The sequence below is a fragment of the Syngnathus typhle genome, linkage group LG13, assembly GCF_033458585.1.
Source record: "Syngnathus typhle isolate RoL2023-S1 ecotype Sweden linkage group LG13, RoL_Styp_1.0, whole genome shotgun sequence".
Lineage (NCBI taxonomy): Eukaryota > Metazoa > Chordata > Actinopteri > Syngnathiformes > Syngnathidae > Syngnathus > Syngnathus typhle.
Genome location: NC_083750.1, coordinates 5,023,981 through 5,044,911, shown reverse-complemented (window position 1 = coordinate 5,044,911; position 20,931 = coordinate 5,023,981). Strand labels below are relative to the sequence as shown.

The 20,931-nt window shown below is 38.5% G+C and overlaps 1 protein-coding gene across 6 annotated transcripts; it reads left to right on the top strand.

Moving 5' to 3' along the window:
• Positions 1–2,303: 2,303 nt before the first annotated feature.
• On the top strand, positions 2,304–19,311 carry LOC133165503 (SRC kinase signaling inhibitor 1-like). 6 transcript variants are annotated; one of them, XM_061295217.1, is made up of 23 exons: positions 2,304–2,497; positions 4,302–4,470; positions 4,614–4,812; positions 5,042–5,135; positions 6,239–6,527; positions 6,626–6,896; positions 7,260–7,571; positions 7,685–7,789; positions 7,920–7,945; positions 8,305–8,471; positions 8,548–8,723; positions 9,355–9,491; positions 9,615–9,762; positions 9,836–10,139; positions 10,291–10,452; positions 10,916–11,171; positions 11,309–11,371; positions 11,701–11,830; positions 12,200–12,284; positions 12,764–12,928; positions 13,597–15,105; positions 15,391–15,501; positions 17,239–19,311. In XM_061295217.1, the coding sequence occupies exons 2-23, from the start codon at positions 4,362–4,364 to the stop codon at positions 17,254–17,256; spliced, it is 4,836 nt and encodes a 1,611-aa protein (XP_061151201.1). In that variant the 5' UTR covers positions 2,304–2,497; positions 4,302–4,361; the 3' UTR covers positions 17,257–19,311. The 6 variants fall into 6 exon arrangements, with proteins under 6 accessions (XP_061151201.1, XP_061151199.1, XP_061151198.1 ...); XM_061295215.1 differs by having other exon boundaries at positions 11,683–11,830; XM_061295214.1 differs by having other exon boundaries at positions 2,305–2,471; positions 11,668–11,830.
• The last annotated feature ends 1,620 nt before the right edge of the window (positions 19,312–20,931 follow it).

The following is a 20,931-nucleotide window of genomic DNA, read 5'->3' as shown; positions in this document are numbered from 1 at the left end:
GTTCAAATGTCACTATAGCCCACACGTGTGTTTTTGCAGAGGAATGTGTGCACTAGAAATTCGAAGCCATCAGTTTACGCTTGATGATTTTAAAAATTGTTTTTATTGGTATTAACATTCATTCATTGCTTGTCTACAGATCATACATTTCAGATCTCAGCTTAATTAAATTAAAAGACATTTAGTGCATTGTAAGTGTGTTAAAGCGATTTAGTGTTTAATGAAAGAACACATTCACTGAGAATGAATTAAGACCAAGATGAAGGTTTTTTTGGTCTGTTTTGCTTTTCTGGAAACTAGAACAGCTTATCTCCTTTGGGGAAAAAAATATCCTAAATAAGTCCAGTTAACCAATTAGCAGAAACGGCTTGTGATCAATAATTTGGGCTTTTATACAAATCCAACAGCAAGTTCCATCTATGCTCAACTCCTTGAGCCCAAAGAGTCCAAATCACTGTCTCAGCCTTTATTTACAAACGCCTAAGTGGTGCTTCCAGGGCTTAATGGGAGATATTTTAAATCAGCAATGGAACCTTCTGTTCAATCCACCCCACATCAGCAGATATTTATGTAGGCTACATGCATGGCATGACGTGGTATCGAGGGATTTAAACCTTCAGGGATCATTTGGAGAAGAGGAGTAACATTTCGGGATTACTTACGGAGCAATGTGGATACTTATTCCCTTTCCTCAGCATCTTGCCCTGGATTTTCAGTGCCGTTTTCGAAACTCAGTGGAAAAGTGTGAAAAGGACAGTCTTGTCAAAGCCTGAGCGTTTGGGGGAAACTGTGTGTTACTCATTTCATAACAAAAATATTAAAGTGGTAGTCTCCTGGCTTGTTCCACTTTGTAATAACTTCCCTAAATAAAGTTTCAAGTAACCTTGATACCACCTTGATTCATCAAACAAAAATGTCATTGTACTTTTTTTTTCCTCAGTCAGAGTTACAATTTATCTCTTCTGTTCTTTATTTCTCTGTGTCTCTGCATTCCATCAACTCCATCCAACCTAGGCCATGCAGTGTCTATTCCCACCTCCTCTTCCACCGTTGACAGAAAAACTGAGCATCAGCTCCCGAAGAAACATCACATGAACAACAACCTTCTGTGCGACCCGGACGGATCTCCACGCTCACCTAGCACTTTACCCCGAAGCCATGCTGCCAACAGTAGGGACAGTGAGATAGAGAGCCTTCTGATGCAGCACTCTGAAGTGGAGAGAAAGAAGGAAGTGTTCCTGGATCACCTGAGACAGAAATATCCACACCATGCTGCCATCATCTTGGGACATCAGGAACGCATGAGAGACCAGGTACGGAGTTGATTCATTAAACCGAAGAATTATTTAGTTATGAGTTCAAACATTAACATGGTTAACTATTGTTTTTGTAGCGTGCACCTTGAGTGAATGTTGTTTTGTTTAGTGATGTGACTCATGTTGCTCACTTCTGCCGACTAGTGGGGGCTTTCTGCTATTGCTTATTCAAAAGTAAAAGTACTGGTCTGGAAATAGCAATAAGGTAGAATTAGGAAACTCCTCCCACATTCCAAAGACATGCATAAGAGTCACCAAACGTTTTGACACTGGGCACCACTTGACTTAAATGCAAAGTTTTATACACGCTTCTGAAAAGTGAAATAATTAGGCCTACGCTATGTTTAGAACGAGGCTGCAGGTTACATGGTGACTTATGCATAGAACAAGACCGCAGGTTACATGATGACCTGTGCTCTAAATTGTTCATAAGTGTGAATGTCATTGTGACTGTTTGTCTATTTGTGCCCTGTGATTAGTATGATAGACTACTATGCTGTGTGCGCGTGTGTGTGCGAGTGCACGCGTATCCGTGTGTGTTTGTGCGTGTTTGTGCGTGCAAGAATGTGTGCGTGTGTTGCTGCTGAAATCTTAAGACTTCCTTCCATTAATGCAGGGGTGTTTTTTCACGGGCCGCATTGTAGTCATAGTTTCTTTCGAAGGGCCATTATGACTGTCAACCCAAATAAATGTATGAGCACCTCATATTATATACAGTAAAAGCTACAAAACAAACTGACAAATAACTCGTTTTCAAATCAGACGAGTAAAACCTGGTCAAATATTTAAAAAAAAAGATATTATTAAAAGTGAAGACAATTTGCAATTCTAGTAATGACACACCAATTTGATGCACAATTTGTCTTCGCGGGCCACGTAAAATGATGTGGCGGGCCGTATCTGGCCCCCGGGCCTTGACTTTGACACATGTGCATTACTGAGTCTTGTCGTGCCATAACGTGAAATACGACAGTTGTGCTGCTAGTCAAACTGGTACAGCCAGCATTATTTGCCGAGGTGGAGTTTTGTTGTCACAGAAAAGAGGTGGGGTTTGTCAGTCCATCGGATTTTGGACACACAATGCAAACATACATCCACAGTTTAGACTCCAGTGCATTCAAAAGCAAGGGAAGACTTACCTGACTGCTAACAATTGTAAGTGACGTCATATCTATCGTTAGGTAAGTTGTCAGATATTTTGTGTATGATTTGCTGTCTTCCAGAGAGTTTTGACAAACTTGCTTTGTTTGGCTTGCATGACACAGCTTTACCTGAAGGATGTGTAAAATGAGCTGACAACAAGTTTGATTTGTTTTTTGCATGCATAAATGTGGCTCAGGCATTTTGCCTTGCTAATTACTTCTCTTATCCACGTCTTAATATTAATTTTTGGTAACGGTGTTAAGTATAGGCCAACTGTCTCAATGTCTTGTGGTTTAGATGTTTGTTTTTTAACTTTGTTTATTTGTAGTGAGTCAACATCAGGCTGTTAGTATGAGCCCAAGAAGGTCATTATTTACCTGAGGTCATATGTGTCAGTTGCTTTATCTTTCATTCCTTCTTGCTTGATTGTTCCTTTCTTGTGACATCCCAAGTTATTCCATCAGTGTTTTTTCCCCATTAATGTGGGTTTCTTTATTTGCTTGCATATAATATGGGTATTTTTTTTATATACTGTCAATTCAAAGTATTAGTTTTAGGGGTGTAATCCTATGAATTACATTTGTCTGCATCAAAAAAAAAATAGCTCAATATTTTCTAGATCAGAAAAAAAGAAAGCTAGCTTTCCAGAAGTAGTTGATGTTATTACTTCTTTTCTTAGCATTAGTGGATGTTTACTAGGGTATTAAGTACATGAGCAAAAATCTGAAAAACTGAATAAATGTCCATGTGAACCTGTTTCATCAAATAATAGTGATACATTATCTTCTATATTGTGTGCCAATTACATACAAATACTCTTCTACTTCTAAGTAAATAAGTGAAGTTTAAGTCAAGCTAGTAATGTACGAGCCATGGCTAAGAACGGCTTGTTTATGTGCTCATGTTTACAGCACACATCAAATGGACACACGCATTTGTAAAATGAGGGTACAAATTTACCGAGCAGTAAACTGCTTTAGGGCAGAGCTAAGGTTGGGACCAATAAAGAATAATGCAGTGAAGGGATGAGGGACCCTATTTTCATGTCATTTTATTGGCAATCTAATTCAGTGGATTAGTGATGATTGTCGTGTTTTCTTGAGATCTTTCTTGAGGTAAACAGTGGATTGCTGAAAACAAATGTATTTTAAAAAAAAAGTGGAAATGATTTTATTTTGGTTTGTTATTGAAGTAAAATAAATATCCACATTTAATATAGTGATTTTTTGTTTTAGAAACTGGTAAATGTGACCTTATCCCATGCATATATTTTTTTTTTAGTAAAGTTCGATCTGACGCCCTTTCCTCAAATGTTTGTTTCTGAGAAGGCGTGCTCGGTCTCAACAGTTATACGTACCAACACAACTCACTTTAGCCAGTAAATTAAACATGGCAGTCTGGGCTTCAAGCCCAAACACATAATCACAATTGTTTGAGTAATTCCATGTGACAGCTGTCTTGCATTTGATTTAAAAATGTCTTGGCAGGTATTTAATTTATTTCCTCACAGTTGCGGATCTAATGCAGAAATTTACTTGTGTTTTGCATTTGTTCATTGACGTGTATTGGAGAATGAATTTTTAGTTTTCAGCTGTTTTTCAGCTGGGATGCGGGCCTTGCCTTGAAGGTGCTAGAGATTGTACGGCAAAACTGAAAGCACGGCACAATTGAACTGTTTTGAAAATACCTGCTTGATTACATAATGTCTTTTTAAAGTAAGCGCCCTAGATTATGATCAGTTCATGTTTTTACCTGTTCTTGCCACTCTTTTTAAAATATCGGAACAATTAAATTATATAGAATATTCTCATTGTGTTTACTGCATGCTTGTTTTCCATCTAGTTAAGAAGCCCTCGACCTCCTGAAAGCACCATCTGTGAAGGTGTGTTGGCTGCAGAGAATATGTCTGATGCAGAGTCGTTGACCATGACAGTTCCTTTCTCAAGGGGTTGTAAAGCCCGATCAAGTCTACCGATTGGACGGTCGAGCAGTCAGGCAAGAGAGTCAGTTGGTACGTCAATACACAAATGATTGCATTCGTCCATTCCTTCACATAATATAAAAAAGATGTCAGAAAATACTTGTAAATTGATTTTTTTTTGTGAACTGTGTTAATTTTGGTTGTTTAAAGACTTTGAATACTTTCCTGTCCAGGTGTGCTGTATCTGCAATATGGAGATGAGACAAAACAGATACGGATGCCTGTAGAGATCAACAGTGAGGATACGCTGCGGGCTCTCTTTGTCACCGCTTTTCCTCAGCAACTCACCATGAAGAAGCTTCAATCTCCCAATATGGCCATTTACATCAAAGACACACGTCGCAATGTTTACTTTGACCTGGAGGACATCAGGTAAAGCCATCAAGATACTGCCGAACACAATTAGAAGCATCTCAGAAACATCTCATTGAGCCTGTGTGATATTTGTGTACGGGGTGGTTTTTTTCTTTGTCTTATTTTGTCCTTGTCAGGCAAAATAAGCTTTGAAGGCGGGAAGTGCTGAACCACAAATCCAGCTCTGAAAACTTGCACCCTTGTTTCTTCACACAGGCATGTCACATCATGTGTTATCTACTTTCAGAAATATTACATCCCACTCCTGTCTGAAGGTTTATCATAAAGATCCATCACATGTTTTCAACCGCCACACTCGGCCTACCAGCACAGAAGGAAGGGTGAGTCACTCCATACTGGCTCGTTCACAATGAATGTTTATTCAACAATTGGCCTTTCTTTTTTCAAAACAATGTTCAATCGAAAGTATCGTGAAGCTGTGATGAGATTTCAAAACTCTTTTAACAACACTGTTACTCCAAGTGATTAAAAGATTTGCACATGCAAAAATGGGTGTAGCAGGTTGAGTATGGTTTCCAATAGTGTCCTTGTGGGGGGGTGAGTTTAGTTAAAGCGTCTGTTAAAAGGCTTACCAACCACACATATTTGCATCTACTGGAGTGAACACAACATCTAATGAGTCCACATAACATGAAAAAAAAATGGGGTCAATGAAAGTTAATATTTTTTTTGGAGCCTCCCGCAGTAACTCTGAGAGGATAAGCTACTTTTTATTCATCTTTCATGTCCTTGGGGCTGCTGAATTATGAATGTTTACAAAATGCTCAATTATACACTATCACTCGGAGCCAGTTGTTGGGATTACTGAGAATTTCTGTCAGTAAGGGGGTCTAATTCTTTGTAATTGTGGGTTCCAAGCTTTTGACGCCAACTTGTCTGTCAGATAAGATACTGAAAGAAAGCAGCCTCCCTGTCAGTTTCCCAAACTATATACCGTATTTTTTTTTTAACTTTCTCCTCCTTTGTCCGCAAATAAAACAAAATTGCAAATGACTTGGGCAGTGACCCAAATTTTAATCTAAAAATTCCACAACTAATTTTACAGATATTTTTCAGCTTTCATGCCGCCATCATTTAAGTTAATGGTGAAATGAATAGGAATGAGCAAGTGCCAAATGCAATTTACTCAAGTATTATGAGCTGTTGGGTTAAATTTGTACAGTGGCATTTAATTGCCCGTTCAGAAGATTAATAGAGCAAAAGGAGATAAATTGCATTAGATATTGCCAAGCTAACATGAAATCATTTCCACTATTTGAGGGAGACTTTAAATAGCAACTTATCTCTACCAAATTTGAAACATTGGGTTTGGAAAGCAAGCTTAATTTATAAACTCCAATTTTGATAGTTGTATTCTAGTTTCGTATTCTTTTTCGTATTATGTCTAGAAAGATTTCATACCATTACCATTTTGTTTTGGCAGCTCTCCAAAGAAGCACTCTATGGTAGCCACAGTCCAGTCCACAGACTGTCATCGTCCAGTCGTGGTGCCCTACAGAGCTTGCAAGGCTCCATGTCGCCGCCCATGGTGCGTTCCATGCCCTCTTCTCCATCCAGGATGGCCTACAGTGGAAGGAACACACAAGGCTTAGTGGGAGTGTTGGATGCAGGCAGCACCACATTGCCCCGAGACCGGCTATCAAGCACAGGACGATCCAGCAGTTTATGCACCAGCAGCAGTGCCATACTAGAGAGGAGAGATGTCAAGCCCGGTAAAATAAATGGATACGCAAATCAATAGATTTCACTACTCTGTGATGTTTTCGACATATGGGGACGTTTACAAGTTTAGTATTGTTATGTGCCTTAGATGAAGATGGTGGCAGCTGCAAGAACATGGCCCTGATGTTGCATGGGGAGGGAGGCCCCCATTACCCAGACTCCTACTGCTCATCCCTACAAGATGGAGGGAGGAGTAGTTTTGCCTCTTCCCAGTGTAGTGGTTCTTTGTCCCATGCTGGAGAAATGGTAGATGCTGGAGTCGCTGGGATTCCTGCGGGCTTACAGCAGTACCGTGCATCCGTCAAGCCTCTGATGGGATATGGTGACATCACGGAGTACCAGATGGACTCCCTGCACAGGTATGCAGAATTAAGACATTTGAATTACAAATTTGTAGACTTTTTGTATTTTTGACATATACCCACATTGAACATACTGTAAATAAGATTTTTTAACCTTCATTCTTAGACTAATAGCTATACTGTAAATAAGATCTTTCACTTTTATTCTCAGACTTCCTTTTATACTTTTTTAAATTTCGTATGTTTGCACTAGGAAGGGAGCAACTATCTGAATTTCGTTGTACAACTATGTTGTAAAATGCCAAATGAGATTCTATTCTATTCTATTCTATTCTATTCTATTCTATTCTATTCTATTCTATTCTATTCTATTCTATTCTATTCTATTCTATTCTATTCTATTCTATTCTATTCTTACAGACAAAAAAGTAGGAAATTTGGTGAGAGCCAACTTCCTCAATTAGCAACCCCGCCTCCCTCGCCACACAGATTAAATGAAGTCAGAATGAATGAGGGACAGATCATTGGAGGCGTGGGCCTGGTCTCACCTGAGCGGATGTCCCCAATTCGTCGATCCCTGCGGCGAGAAAATAATGGAGCTACAGTGGGGGTTATAAACAGAAGCAGAGGGAGTGGTTCATCATCATCCACTTCATCTGTGTTTATGGACAACCCACTGGGACAACCAGAAATGCTGATTCAGGGTCACATGACTGCCTTTGAGGCTCAAAGGTGAACACATATGTGGATTTTCAAGAACCCAATTTTTTGGGGGGTTATATTTAATTAGGTTAACTACCTAGGAAAAATATAGTAACTTTTATTTCTAAAAAATATTTTTTCAGTGAGAGAATGAAGGCAATGGAGGCGCAAATAGCCAGTCTAGCAGGGCTGGTTCACCATGCGTTGTCTGTGGGAGGAGATCTTCCAAGTGATAAAGGCCCGGTCAGGTCTGTTACAGACCGTCTGTAGTTGTGTGTCTGTGTGTGTGCGTGTGCATGCGTGTGTATATATATATATATATATATATATATATATAAATAATATATTTATACTAACTATGTACATATGTATTTGCAGTGGAAGCACTGGGAAAAGTCACCCTGGTGAGTTTTTGATAATCTACTTAATCCTCATTACAATCAGACAATTCATTCTGTGACGCAGGTCTAATTTTAAATTGGTTGACTTTGCAAACAAAGCTTAGCACCTTCTAATACCTGTCATTTTTGGAAATAAATTGTTGCTAAATCCAATCCATTTTTCCATCACAAGATTAGGATAATCCGAAAATAAAAGTTTTAAAAATAAAAAAGTTTTGATGTCCAATGCAAACATACAATTTTTGTTCAAACGTCAAGGTATCACTGTACAGTAAGAGTACTGCTTTATTCATTTATAAATCAAATAGCTACATTTGTGACATTTTACATAATTTCAATATTGTCTCTTTGGTTTTCAACAGCTCCACCTGAGCCACAGGCAACAAGTACTGTAGATGACGTGATCAGCTCTGCCTTCTTAGCTCTTCAGGCCCCAACCACTGATAATGAGGTGCAGCAGCACTTGCTGCAAGTTAAGAGTAGTGTGTCTGAACTACGACTGCAATTAAATCAACTCCGACACCTACAGGTAACTGTCCGTCCTGGGTCGTGCATTAGCAGTGTTCACGATGAATTCAGCCTTACCTGTCACTGTTGTATCACAGATATCACAACAGCAAACCATGAAGTCCATGTTGCGCATGGCTGGCCAGGAGCTGGTAGTGTTGTTGTGTGATCGCCTGGTTCAGTCTGAGGAGAGAACATGTGGACAAAGAGCTGAGATGGAAGAGGAGAGGATTCAATATCTTGCTACAGAAGAGAAAATACTCAAACACCTTAGGTGATATTTTGGTCACTACGCGTTAAAACAATATTGTTTCAACAAGTGTGTAGTTGAAAACTGACAAATTGAAGAAATAAAAGAAAACACACTTATTGAAGGTTTTTAGTAAAATGTAACTTGAACTTCTTGTTATGGAAAAAGGAAGCTGTTCAGATTTTAATTAAGTTTATTTTACAGTTCATGCGTCGGTTATAGCATTTTTTTTTTTTGCTTTGATTTTATTGTTTCTGCAGTGATTATTTAGTCTTTTAGAAATTCCTACACACACTCAGACTTGACGCCCAATGCTTTAAGAGCACAACTAAAGCTCATCTTGGATGGCAAACATGTCACAATGCCCTAACAATCCAGGCAGAAAGAAAATGTGAAGTAGCATACTTCATAGTAGAGTCAGGACAATAGAAAATGATTTGCCATAATATGACAACAGTCCCCAAACAAGAAATATAAGTCAGTAAAAACGACATAGTGGCATTTAGAAAAGTATTCTCGACTGACTACAGCTTCTGTGAACAAAACAGTACACACCACAGGGAGAAGAGTTGCTTGCAGAAATAAAAGCAGGATAATTGCATGTGCCAGTGTACTGTATATTTCAGTTTTTTTTTATTTTATCTCCATTTCTCAGTGAACTAGAAGATTACGTCAACCATTTGCAAAAAAACACGGTATCACTCCCTGGCCAGTTGCCAATCACTCTGAAAGATGTGGAAGAGGGGGCGATGAACCTGCGCAGTGTGGGGGAGACTCTGGCCATCCTTAAAGGTTAATGACTGTAATTTAAATCCATCCATCTTTTCATTTCACTGATGAGCTGAGATTTCAGACACAGGAAATAAACAGTACCAATGCTGGTTGCAATGAGGAGTTATGTTTTTTTCCCTACAGGGGAGTTTCCAGAACTGCAGGTCAAAATGCGTTCCGTGCTTAGACTGGAGATAGATGCAGTTCGCTTTCTGAAGGAGGAGCCTCATAAAATGGACTGCATGTTAAAAAGAGTCAAAGCCCTAACTGAAGCTCTCAGCTCTCTTCGCAGGTATTGTACTGTTTCACATTATATTTGCTGTTGCCACATTCAAAGTGTAAAATGTTACATTTATTGTTAACAGATGTGTCTCGGAATCAACTTCCCCATCTAAAGGCACCCAAGTTGAGCCCCTGCCGACCCAGAGTCCTCAGTCCTCCCCTCAACCACAGCCTCGATCTTCAGTCAGAAGCCCTCAACCCATTCCATCATCTGCTTTATCTCAGCCTGAGCTCAACAATGCAGCCTCAGCCTCCCCGGCCACAGCACGCAGAGTTAAGACGACTCAAGTCACTGTAATCCAGGCCCACCAGCACAGCCCACCACTGAACTTCACCCATGGAAGAGATCTACCAACTGTGGCCAAGGTACACGGTCTACATTTTGAGGTGTGAACACTGTTTCTATGCACACTTTGTCTTTGCGGGCCACATAAAATGATGTGACGAGCCGTATCTGGCCCCCGGGCCTTGAGTTTGACACCAATGTTATGGTATAAGAAGATTGAATATATAGTGACAGATATCATGTGTCGTGAAGGTAAGCCCTCGTAGCAGAGAGGGCAGCCCTGCCCTGCAGAAGAGACCTACTCCTCTCCAGTCGGATGAACTTCACGGATCAAGCATGCCGCAAACAAGTCAGGAGAATCACACAACAAACCAAGTCAAGACTTCTTTGAAAACCACTGCCAGACCTATTGAGGTGAGTGTTACACCTACTGAAAAAGATCACGTGTGCAGGTTTTACATTTTAGTGCTTTTTTTGTCATATTTTTACCGGACCATCTCGTTTTTTTGCGTGATAAAGCTCCTTATATGTATTTCAAGAAGTGCACGGTACAGTATTCACAAATATTCTTTTAATTAGTTTTTTTTTTTATGAGCACTTTTGTTGAGCGAATTGTATGTTTTTTGTGTTGTGAATCTGTAATTGTCAAGCTGTACATTATAATAATGAACACCGAATTACTGCAAAGTTTGTAAGTTGTTTTATAAGTTTGTTATTGCGCATTTAATAATAATTTTATATTTCAAGTATAATCGTCATCATTCTGGTCCATGTTTTTTTTTTTAACCTAACCTTGATTATTCCTAATGTCTTAATAAACTTTATTATAAAATGTAGCGTCCATGATGACTATTAACATAACTTGACTGTTTGACAGAATACTGAACGAGAATCTCCGGAAGGAAGTCTAAGTCAAGAAGCCAGCAGTGTAAGCCAGCCAAGCACCCATAAAAAAAAACAGCCCTCAATCGCCACCAAAAATCTAAACCAGGTCCTGCAGGAAGCCAAGGCCATTCTGATGAATTCCATTCCTGATCTGAATGTATCAGATGCAAAAGTGGGTCACTCGGACTTGGCTTCTGGAGACATAAATCCCCATACTGAGATGGCTAAACCTCTGGACACACCGCAAGGTTGACTTTGATTTATATGAAAATTATACGCACATAACCTGAAGTAGCACAAATGCTCACAGTAGTTGAAAGCAAATTTTGAGCTGTGTGAATTTGTCAGAAATTAGGTCAATAAATCTTGTGGTTCTTTATTGCAGACTTGCTGTCTGGAACTCAGCATCAAAAGCCAGCACGGCAAAATGATGAAGTGAAGCCCCCAGGTAATAAATATTATTTTTATTTTTGCATTTGGATCAACAATATCTTGGCTCTGTGATGCATTTGACATGTTTCCTAAAAAAGGACAATAGTTCTAAGATTTTTTTGTACCCACACATTTTGGGTGGGGGTCATCTATTTCAAAAGACTTTTTTTTTTTTTTTATAAAGTCCTGGACTTCAAACACAAATTTAATCTTACGGTTCCAGCTGTATTAATCTACAATGAAATGGAAAAAATATATTATAATACCGTATCTAATATCTCAGCCATGAAATAAGTTCTTGATTGCATTTAGCTTCTCACGCAACAGTGGAACTGCCATCATCAGCTTCTCCAGCAGCTTCCCCAGGACCCAAACGGGGCACACGTCCACAAATGGAAAAACCTAGACGCTCCAGTGTGGAAAAGAAACAGAGTCCTGATAGGAGTGGCCAGTCTCCTCCAGTTGTCCCAAGAAGGTATTTATCACCGTGAATGACCTGTTTACAGTCTCTGAAGCAGGGGTGTCAAACTCATTTTTGTCGTGGGTCGCATTGTAGTCATACAGTTTCCTTCGGAGGGCCATAATGACTGTCAACGCCTTATATTATATACAGTATAGGCTACACAACAAACTGATGAATAGCTAGTTTTGAAATGAAAGACTAGTAAAAACTGTTCAAATATTTCTCTATTTTTCAAAAGTGAAGACAATTTGCAATGCACAATTTGTCTTTGCGGGCCACGTAAAATGATGTGGTGGGCCGCATCTGGCCCCCGGGCCTTGTTTTTGACACCAATGCTCTAAACTGTCACCTCTATTGTGAAGTTGTTCATTATATCCTCAGGTCTCATGCAGCCACTGTCGGCCTAACCACTGAAAGAACTGGAGAGGTGATCTCTACTACCATGAAAGAATCTGGTGGAGAACAGGTGTGTGGTTGCAGGTTTTACTTTTCTGTATGTGCACTGTATTTCTTAACAGAATTTTCCATGCTTCTCACATCAAAAGGTAAAAAACCTAAACAAAACAATAAGCCGTTATGGGCTCTACTTTCGTCTACAGTAAATTCGGCGGTAAATTTGTGCTCATGTTTGGGAATTTAGCAAACTGCACCATGCTGGGCGTTTCCGAACACCAAGGTTATTTTCCTTTCCGTGCCTGCACCTAACAGTTTGGTGACAGAAAGTAGACTAACCCTTAAATCAGATCAAGCAGGTCTACGTTGTGGCGTAGGTAACGTGAACTTGTTAGATTTGAGCGAAGGAAGATGTGTCGTGGATGGGTGGTTTATTTTTTCACATTTGTTTTTTTAAGCTCTTCAAATCTCACTGCAGATATGTTAGTTAATCAAGTACTATATTATAGAAACAAAGAATTAATTCTGTTATGTCTGTTTAATCTTTTGAAGGGTGTTAGTGAGAAGGAACCATCTGTTATTCCTCAACCCAAACCTCTGAGACAACCACCGGAGGTCAAACCCAAACCCAAACCTTCAGGCACCACTCAAGCTATTGCCTCAGAAAATATGGATGATAAGGAAGATGACAATATTAGAGTCCTGAAAGAACTTCAGGTATGTGCATTTCATTGAGTTTGTCAATTGAAGCTCACACGTTTATTTTGATACTTCATTACACCGTGATGTCTCCGGTCACTCACACAAAAACTGTCCCAGTACCCTTCATCCTTCTACTTTAACATCTTTGCCTCTCACAAAGGTATTTCAGAATCACACTAAGAGGAAACTTTCAGCCTTTAAGCATGAGCCAAGAGATTGAGTCGAAGGTATATAATAATGATAATAATAACAATAATAATAATGCATATTTAAAACTAAAATAAATTATTGAAAAAAGTACAGTAATCAACGTGTTTGACAGTAAGCTCTTGTGAGAACCTGTAGTGTGGCGAGGAAAACATTCTGCTCATGAAATTCAAAATATTGAAGTCAATCTGATATTTGCAAGGGGCGTTTTAAGTTGACAGAAGTACAGTAATGTTCACATCAACTTTGAAGAACTATTGCAATTGTATGACATGGAGCCACGTGAAGTACGTCTGCTGTAAAGGGACGGTAAAGCGAGCCCAACATTGGCACTCTGTCTTTCTCGCTCTCTCTCTCGCTCTCGCTTTCTCTTATATACATATTACCAATATCAATAACACACATATATAAATAAAGACAAGTATATATGAATAGAGATCAATTATTCAATCTCCATTTCCTTTTTTTTTTTTTAGGTGACACTAGAAACATCAAGCGATGATAAATGGCTTGTTGAAAATAGTCTGGTAGAAGGACAACAAATGATATCCTCAAAATCTGGCCAGAAGCACATCCTTTCAATTTGCACCACGTCAGCACCTCATTTACAACCTACTAATGGTTGTCTTGATTCAATGGCTGTACCACAAGAAGTCAATGAATCTAGAAAAGGTCCTATGCCGCCTGACTGGAAAATGATGCTTAAAAAGGGAACAATAACAAATTTAAATAGCGGGAATTCTCCAAATGTAACCTCACAATATATTGATAGACAGAAAATGGAGGGAATTACAAGCCCAGATAATGAACAAAAAGAAAACACTACAGAGTATTCTAAACAACAATTACTAAATAGCACGCAAGATACAAAAACACAATCAGATGAGGTCAAGTTGCAGCTATCTGGAGACAAAGAACAATTCCCAGAAGAAGAAGGAGGTAGTTTGAGTCCCGATATTGTTGATGATGGGGGACCTCCCCCTCCTCCTCCTCCATCTGGCAAGATTGCCCAGCAAATCTCAAAAATTAGAGTCAAGTGTAAAACTCAAGATATGGACAAGATGAAGGGCTCAGACAGAAAAGAGAAAGCACTGTGTTATGAGAACCAAGGTTTTGAGGAAAATGATTCCTGCGATACCTTGAATGAGCCTTTAGATTTAGAGTCAGATTTTAAGCGTCTATCAACTATCTTCGAGTTTGAGGAGGATGTTGACCCAATTGTTTCTCCAGAGGGCATTGTGGAAGAGGATGAAATTGACGATACTAAAAACATGTCTGAAGAAAGTAAAGTCTTAGACGTCAAGGACATTTTAGATCATGATCAACATTCTCAGCACAATCAGCATACAGAAAACTCATTTGATAAAAATCAAGACAAAACTAAACCAGAATTACTCCAAAATGCAGAGACTAACCGCAAATTCAACTTACCCAAAATCAAATTGTCAGGATTTACCCAGGCTATACGATCAGGGTCTTCAAAAACGAGAAAGAAGAATCTTGAAGCGGAAGTCCATAAAGAGGACATAGTGATATTTGAGCAAGACCCAATAAAAGCACCCAAGAAGCTGAATAAGGAATCAAGCAGGTTTACAAACCACAGCACCAAACGACACCAAAATAAAGGTGACAAAGGCGCTCTCATTCAAATTAGCTCACTTCCTGTTGACGTGAAACTAATATCCAACGGCAAGTCGATAGCGGACGGAAAAGACTTGTGCAAGAAAGCATGTCACCCAATTGGCAATTTAGAGGAGGCAATCAAACTGTTGGAAATCACCATGGACAGCATAAAAACTCCTCCTTCACCTCCTCCCAAGTCCATTGACAGAGCTCATCTGTCAGATGAGGTCAAGCAACTGAGAGAAGGAACCCCGTCAAAGAGGCCAGCCTCTCAGATCCTCAAGAACTCAAATTCACCCCAAAGCAAAAGAGTTAAAGCACAGCCTCCGCCTAACTGTGTGAAATCCTCCACTAAGAAACAGGTCTGAAATTTACAGTAGCTGCTTTGCTTCATTGGTGATGGATGGGCTCTTTATTCTGTGCATTCATGTTATTTTGTGATTTCTGGTGAGGGGTTTTTTTTCTACTAAATCTTTACTGGACTTTTAAGTATTTGGTGTTATAGAGTACAAATTATTTAATTTCGTTTTATCATGAGTTTCTGTTATAACATCTTGTCTTTGCTTAACTTCATGACATTATTTCATTTCTATTTAAAATAGCTATTTGGTTAAGTTGTCTACTTTTGTTCATGAATCTCCCTCCAGACTACCACGTCTTGTACTCAGCAAACTCACACCAGGTTACATCACTCTTCTGGCTCACCTGAAAAGACAACCAAAGTGCAAAAAGAGGCTTCTCCCAAGCAACCGAGCCAGGTAAATATTTAGCCTCACTAACAAAAAAACAAAAAAAAGTTAAACTAAAAAGCACAGGCACAAGACAAATGGCAGTAGTTTTCCTTGAATCATATCAAGTGTAACCGTACAGCCAACAACACATTGATGCTAACCCATTAAAAGTACAGTCAGTGTGTCACGTGCCTGAAATACCCAAAAATAAGTTTATAGAGATTTATTTTCCTATGGTATTCAATATGTGTTGCATGATTCTCCAAATCCTCCCATCTTATGATATCAATTCTTGCTATATTTTTTTTTCTGACTTCATTTGCTGTAAATCTTCCTTCTGGCATGCCCCATTCAAAATACACTTTTTACCGTCACATTACAGAGTGTATTTTTGTAATCCTGCATGTTCATTGGACATAGCAATTCTTCCTCTATTTATCATCTACTTCTTTTGCCTTTAAGTAGTTGGCAAACAACCTTCGGTACATTGCTGCCACCTTCTGAAAAGGAGTGTGAGGCTGCATATACATGCCACAACTTCCAATCCCTACACTTCTAATATAAAAATAGACATTTAAAACTTAAACCCCATGAAGTTCACTCTTAGCTCTTAGCACAATCATCAGCTACTAGTTCTTGCATGTGTATGCCGCCACCTACTGTACATATGCCGTCAATGCAGTCAAACAAACATTATATAACAAACAAACGCAAGATAGGCAGGCATGTTTCTTTGTTTCTGTCAGTGACAGACTGCAGTATATCAAATATTTTTAGCTTTAAGTGGCTTACTTTAATACCGAATATACAAATTTGAGGATTATATAGTGTCCACAAATACCAAACATCCAGAGATATATAAATGGATAGATCACAGGTGTCAAATTCAAGGCCCGGGGGAGAGATACGGCCCGCCACATCATTTTATGTGGCCCGCGATATCAAATTGTGCATCAAATTCATGTGTCATGACTAGAATTGCAAATTGTCTTCACTTTTAATATCTTTTTTTTTCAAATATTTGACCAGTTTTTACCCGTTTGATTTGAAAACGAGTTATTTGTCAGTTTGTTTTGTAGCTTTTACTGAATATAATATGAGGTGCGCATACATTTCTTTGGGTTGACAGTCATAATGGCCCTCCGCAAGAAGCTATGACTACAATGCGGCCCGCGAAAAAAATGAGTTTGACACCCCTGGAATAGATAGATGGACAGATGAATAGATATACACATACTGACGCGGGAAAACACAGCATTTTAATTGGATGACATTTGTTGACCTACAGTATTCCTGTTTGCAGGCTGACAGCAGAGGCATAAAAGCAACTGGGGATAGTAACCATTCAGTCGTTGCTTTGCGTGCCTCTAAGATCCCAGCCTTGTGCCATAATTCTGGGAAACACCCTTCATCTTCCGCCTCTCTGTCCACTCCTCACTGCTCAGATGCCACCGATAGCCTCCAGACCTTCTCCTCTTCCTCCTCCTCTTCTTCTGCTTCATCACCCACAGCTTCTTCTTCTTCCTTTGAGAAACACTTACTTCTTTCATCCCCTTCTTCCAAAGCCTCCGTGTGCACTTCCCGTTTGTCTTCTCCTGGCACTCCAAGGTCCAAGCAGGCACACTTTAACCCCACCTCCTGCTCGTCAGTGCTTAAAAACTCAGAAAGCTCCCCAGATTGTTTCTCGTCTGTGTCCTCCTCCCCACTTCCTCACAAGTCTCTAATCCCTTCTCTGAATTTGAGTCGTCTGCTCCCCTCATCTAGCAAAGCATCCCTCGCTAGCGGTGACCCGGCGACCTCAAGACTCGCCCAAAGAGGTTCTCGCAGCGGCAGCAGCAAACATCAGAATCGTCGCCTCACGCTCACCACCGCCACGGCCGCCATGTCTCAGCTCACTTCCTACTCTTCATCATCGTACTCCTCGTCATCCCCATCCTCCTCCACTTCCTCCTCCCTTTCGCCCACGTCCTCCTCATCCTCTCCACTCTCTCCGTCTTCCTCCTTCCTCCAGCCAGTGGTAATTCATGGAGGGGGGAGCAGCCAAGCATCTGTGTTCAACCCCAGTTCCCCCAATTGTGGCAAGAAGTTCAGCCACACCCAACACACAGTGGCGGCTGCCACAAAAGAAACCGTGTGATGGTTTACTTATGACACAACATCCTAACACAGTATTGCACACAAAATGATCATTGCAGCACTGATATTATGCTTATATATGAGGATTTATATGTTGAATATAGATGTATAATGCGGACTTGTATTGTAGTTGTGATGTTTGGCACCTTTCAGCAGGGAGTCACATGCATGATTTGTTTGGCAGGTTTAACTAAAACATATATATATATACAAATATTCTATGACACATGATGGCACTATTTTACTCACTAGTTTAATAATTGTTTGAGGCAAAGTTATTTTTTTATGGTCAGATAGTGGAAGGCATGTTTTGCCTATAGATATTTTCAGTTCCATTTCAAATGGTGACACAGTTTTACACCCGAAATTTTACATATAATTAATACATAGAAGTAACTGGTTGGTTGGACCATTTTTGTTAAATGTTTCAAAATATGCATTATGTTTATTAAGTCCATGAGCAATTCGATAGTATTTGTATTTTTGTTTGTATTTTATTAGGGTCTGCTTGCCTGTTATGCACTATTGCGATCAAATCTAGGCATTACTGTTAAGCACATGCTCAATGCACTTAAATTTCATTTAACTGTTCTTTATTTTTGAGTTTTCTTCTTTTTGAATTACAATTTAAATGTGACATGATCATTTTCCCACGACAACAAAACTTTCATTTTTCCCTTTTCCAAACCTCTCATCCATCACTTGCTTGAAAGGATTTGAACCTTTGGAATGGACCAAGAATGAAACTGCCTTTTATATGATAAGCCAGGCCGTGATGCAAAAATATTAGTATATGATTATTAAGTATAATGTGAGCAGAGTGAGTGTATGTGTGGTTTTTTTTACAGTCTAATTTTAATTGTGTGACACTGTCAAGTTGTACTGTATAAAAATAAACTGTAATTTACAAATTCTGATTGGGATGATGAATATACAATGTATTGGGCACCGCTCTATATCAAAAAGAGTATGTCCAATTCCAAATACTCTTGTTGATCTATGTAAAGTTCAGGTCGTTGTTGTTGGTTTTTTTTTTTAGATACTACTACCACATAAAAAATGTAATATAGCTATTGTGTTCCCTCAGTTGTTTCTTGTATAGTATCTCGATCATGTGACTTCAATGGTAATGTGTAACCTACCAAGCCTAAAGTAAAAAAAAAAAAAAAAAACTTTGCTGTAAAAAATACTGACTTTAATCCCAGAAATGCTAACTTTAAAGTCCTCTTCAGTACAATCAATAACAACTTCTACATGTTCCTGGTTTGTATTACCAATTTTCAGTTTATTCTCATAAAGTCTAATACATTCTCACATATTTACTATGTTAATATCCTTTTTTTTTTTAATTCCCCAAATTTTGAAACCCTATTTGATAATAAACACAGAAGAAATTTGCAATATGAAGCGTGAACGCTTAATATTGATTTGATGCTGCACTTATGATTGTCTTAATGAGTGATAGTCATTTACTAGTGGTTCAAAAGGAAAGGCAACCTGAGGTAGCAAAAAAGAAAAAAAAAGTCTTTATTGTTACTGCTAAAAATCTAAATGTAGATTTTTTTCATATTTGCTAATCAATTACAATGCACTTGGTGATATTTCTGTCAGTATCATGTCAAATTTCAATTATGTATTGTTGCAAGCACAATTAATATGCAACTGTGAAAAATAAATAAAAACAAAAAAACTATGCAGAGACCTAGGCTTGTTTCCAGATGGTTTTGTATCAAATGCTGTATGAAATAGGACACACAAGACAATCAATATAATAATGTGTTATTTACACCCCCTTTGTAAAACACACTGCATGGACCTTTCACTGTCTTCATTGTGAAATGTACGTAGAGTGCAGTATACTTTAGTTTCCGGTTTGTTTGTTGGAAATAGCTGAAACCTGCATGCCTGGTGTTGACTGTTTCACTTTCTCTTTGAAATATTAAAACATTCAATTATAAATAGGTGTAAATATTTATTTGTCAAAGTAAATTATGAGACTGTAAACGTATATGAGGTTTCTAAAAAAGGTCTTCCAGATTATTGCAGAAGAAGCTGCTCCTACCATGACTGTCCAGAAGTGGGCAGTGTAGCCCCACAAAGCCAAATCCTCCGATGTACACATCTATGCAGGCCGTATTGTCGTGATTCAGGAAACCATTGTTTGTTTTGCACCTACACTGAATTAAAGGGAATGATGTACATTGTAAAGATTGAAGATGTTTTAAATCTGAATAAAGTAATATGAACTGGAGAGAGGGCAATGTGTCATTTATGCGGGATTGACATGACATGACATGAGAGGCGACACAAGCATGCCCCATTTGACCTCCAAGAAATGTTCGCCCAAAGAGCAAATAAAGTAAATTAACTTTGATGCCTATACTGATTTTTAAAAAAAAACTATTCTATTGTCAAAATTTCTCAGTCAACCTTTAACAATTGCTAATAGTTGTTAATAGTTTACATTAAATGTATCACAATTTTAAAAATTTGCAATACTTTGTGTGCTGAGTGGCACCTAATCCAATAGATTTCCTTTATTATTGTATATTTTATATAAATATATATATATATATATACACACATATATATAATATACATATATATAATATATATTAAAAAAATGAAAATAAAATATATCTAAATAATAAATAATAAAATATATATATATATAAAAAAGAATAGGTTTTCTGTAACGTATATATATATATATTTATTTATATATATATATATATACGTTACAGAAAACCTATTCTTTTTTGTCCACATTAAATGAGTTCTCATCTTTCCTTTGTGTGTCTTCTTACATACAATACGTTTTCCTATAACTCTTCATTTAAAAAAAAATGTAATGAGAAAGCACCAATAATTGGCCAAATTATTCATAATTAGTTCAATTTCAGTATAATTAGTGCATATGTAAATTGTGAGGCCGGATGAATCCCAGTGCCCGCCTCTGCATAATTAGCCTGTAATTCCACAGCATCCTGCGGAACAGAGAGGAAGTTGGTGGGCCAAAAGTGTGTCTGATGTAACAGAGGGAGGGGCTGGGAGTAATTAGAAATGTCTCACATGAAGCACTTGTATATTAATTACAACATTTTTAGTGTCCCAGTACTTCTTTGTCTACCTTCCCTCCTCCACAACTGGGCTGCATCAAAGGAGGACATCACAAACCAACAAGGAACTTAGCTGCTTCTTAATCAAAGATGGTCCTCATTTGCATTTATAATTGGGATTAATTAGGATTTTACATGTGTGTGAGTGTGGGTGTGAGCATGTGTGTGTGTGTACTGCAAAATTATATCTTTAAAGGAGGTG

Coding starts and splice junctions, on each gene's coding strand:
- LOC133165503 (XM_061295214.1), top strand. CDS start 4,362: ATGTCTGATGCAGAGTCGTTGACCATGACAGTTCCTTTCTCAAGGGGT. Junction 9,492..9,614: donor GACTCTGGCCATCCTTAAAG/GTTAATGACTGT, acceptor TTTTCCCTACAG/GGGAGTTTCCAGAACTGCAG. Junction 11,172..11,308: donor ACCTCTGGACACACCGCAAG/GTTGACTTTGAT, acceptor TCTTTATTGCAG/ACTTGCTGTCTGGAACTCAG.